This window comes from Octopus bimaculoides, chromosome 8, assembly GCF_001194135.2.
Source record: "Octopus bimaculoides isolate UCB-OBI-ISO-001 chromosome 8, ASM119413v2, whole genome shotgun sequence".
NCBI lineage: Eukaryota > Metazoa > Mollusca > Cephalopoda > Octopoda > Octopodidae > Octopus > Octopus bimaculoides.
The window spans coordinates 54,706,067-54,708,550 of NC_068988.1; the positions used below are offsets into that span (position 1 = coordinate 54,706,067).

The following is a 2,484-nucleotide window of genomic DNA, read 5'->3' on the forward strand; positions in this document are numbered from 1 at the left end:
TATACATACATATATATATATATATATATACATACGTATATATATATATAATAAAGGTTATGGAGGGTAATGGAGTCAACCAGACCCGAATGATACAGGTAATACCGAGTAAGTGCTGTATACTGACTAGTTTTGCCCCAGATGTAGTTAGCTAAACACATTTTAAAATTATTTTAATTTAAAATTAAAACTTTATTCAAATCATCAGGAATCATAATATAATTATATATTTAGTAGTGTTTATCATAATGAAACAGCTGTCTGAGCAAAACTGAAGAATGAACTATATATATATATGAAAATTTATGAGTGGGTACAAAACTGAAGCATGGGACATGTAAAAGCTCATGGAATGAGTGTAAAAAATAGTTCTGTCAACTAATGCAGCACTAGAAAGCTACTGACCAAAGTGATAAAAGACTAGTGAAGCCCTTGAAATGTGACCTTCATTTTTTAAAGTAGTAGGGTGTTGTTTGTTGCAATTTTCTGTTAATTCTAGCAAGTCAGACACCCATGTAGAGAACATAAGTTCATCCAATAAGTTGTATTATTTGTGTATTAGATATATCCACACACACACACACAGAGTACCAAAATTCACTTGTGCAAATGCTGCATAGTAATGGTTGGTATGGTCTGACTACATCGCCTACACATGTTTCCCAGCTGGAGCACTCAGTCAATTACCAATTAATTGATTTCTCTGCTTTTGATTTACTCAAAAATTGCCATGCAGTTTGACTTTATTCATCACACTTTGCATAAATCAAATACTTTTTTTTTTTTTTTTTTTAAATATATTACATTGACTTTTTCTTTTATTTTAAATATATTTACTAGAAACTAGTTGTATGTCTCTATAATAAGTTTGCTTGACCTACCAGATTGGTAATGTGGTTGATGATAATGTTAATAATAATAATAATAATAATAATAATAGTTTTAAAAGAAAATCACTGGTAAATTGTTTCCACTGTGCATGTTTCAAAATTATATAATTCTTTATTCTAATAAAAAAAAAAAAAAGGAATGTTGAAAAGAAAAAGGAAAGAAAGAAAACTGGTTTGGTAAAGTTGAAAAGTTCTAATGTGGTTAATAGCTGTTTGTATTGGTGGTGACATTCTAAGCGAAGTTATTGGTGAAAGACAAAACAAGTTGGCATTTAGCAGAAATGGGAGAAAGACACCCAGAGATTATCCGACTTCCCTTATTTCATCGTATAATTCCTCTCGTTCATTAGTTCTCTTTCCAGTTGTATTTTTTCTCCTTCTTTTCCTGCTTTGCTCTCTCTATTTTTTTTTCACCTCATATTCATGCATTCACATATATTCAGACACAAATACATAGATATTTACATATAGATATATGCATATACACTTACTTAAGGTTACATACTTACATATATTTGTATATGAGCAATGACACTCATCCACATAGATGCATGTATATATATATGTGTGAGTGAGATAATTGAAAGGGTCTGGCCCAACCTATTACCACTAATATTACTGCTGCCTCTGTTGTTATGTTGTTGTGTGACACTGTAATATACTGCAGACTGTACTATAGCTAAGATCCTGTTGCTCTACTCACTGTTTGCTGTTATTTTTTCGCTACAGAAGCCAAGAATCAGCTGGGGAAGACCGGTTGGTGCTAGACCTTACCTATGTCATGGAAAGGATTATCGGTAAGTACCATAAATAAATTCCTTCTACTCAAACCCCTAGATGTTATATTACTGTATTTGTGATAAAATTTGACTTGTCTGTTAACTCCAGCTCTTCTTTTGGTATAAGGGTGAGATGGTGATGTTTGATCAACCTGGCTGCAGTACACTTGTATAATAATAAAATTTGTCCCATTAAATTAACCATTATTTCCACATGATGGTGGTATTATGGTAAAAGCATTGAAATCTTTTTGGTAAAACATAGCTTCATAGGTTCAATCTTAGCCCACAGGGTATCTTTTATCCTCCATCATTTAACTGTTTCAGTGCTGGGGCACTCACTTGAAGAATTTTAGTCAAACAAATCAACCTCAATACTTTTCTTGGTGTATTAAAGTGCATTATGCAGTGTGTCTTTCTCTGTTGTTTTAAGATGGTAGGGTGTGATTTGAGAACTATTGGGTAGTATTTTTAGTGGGTGCCTTTTTGGATTAGATTTGTATATTCTAAAACCCATGTCTGATATTTATTTATGTGACTAAAATACAAGTTCTATTTTTAATGTATGTATATGTGTGTGTGTGTATATAAAATACACACACACACACACACACATACAGTAGATGTGAAGAGTTTAGGTCAAGGTAACCCAAACTAATATATTATATATATATATTAGTTACTAACATATATGTATATATATATATATATATATTAATTATATATATATATATATTAATTATATATATATATATATTAATTATATATATATATAATTTAATTATATATATATATATATTAATTATATATATATA

At 30.1% G+C, this 2,484-nt stretch overlaps 1 protein-coding gene across 18 annotated transcripts in view; it reads left to right on the top strand.

The window, feature by feature from the left end:
* Positions 1-2,484, top strand: part of LOC106882633 (tensin-1) — an 835,201-nt gene that overhangs the window by 685,657 nt on the left and 147,060 nt on the right. For all 18 annotated transcript variants that reach the window (XM_052970116.1, XM_052970114.1, XM_052970115.1 and 15 more), the window contains one exon: positions 1,620-1,687. In XM_052970116.1, coding sequence (XP_052826076.1) covers positions 1,620-1,687 — 68 coding nt within the window. The remainder of the gene's footprint in view (positions 1-1,619; positions 1,688-2,484) is intronic.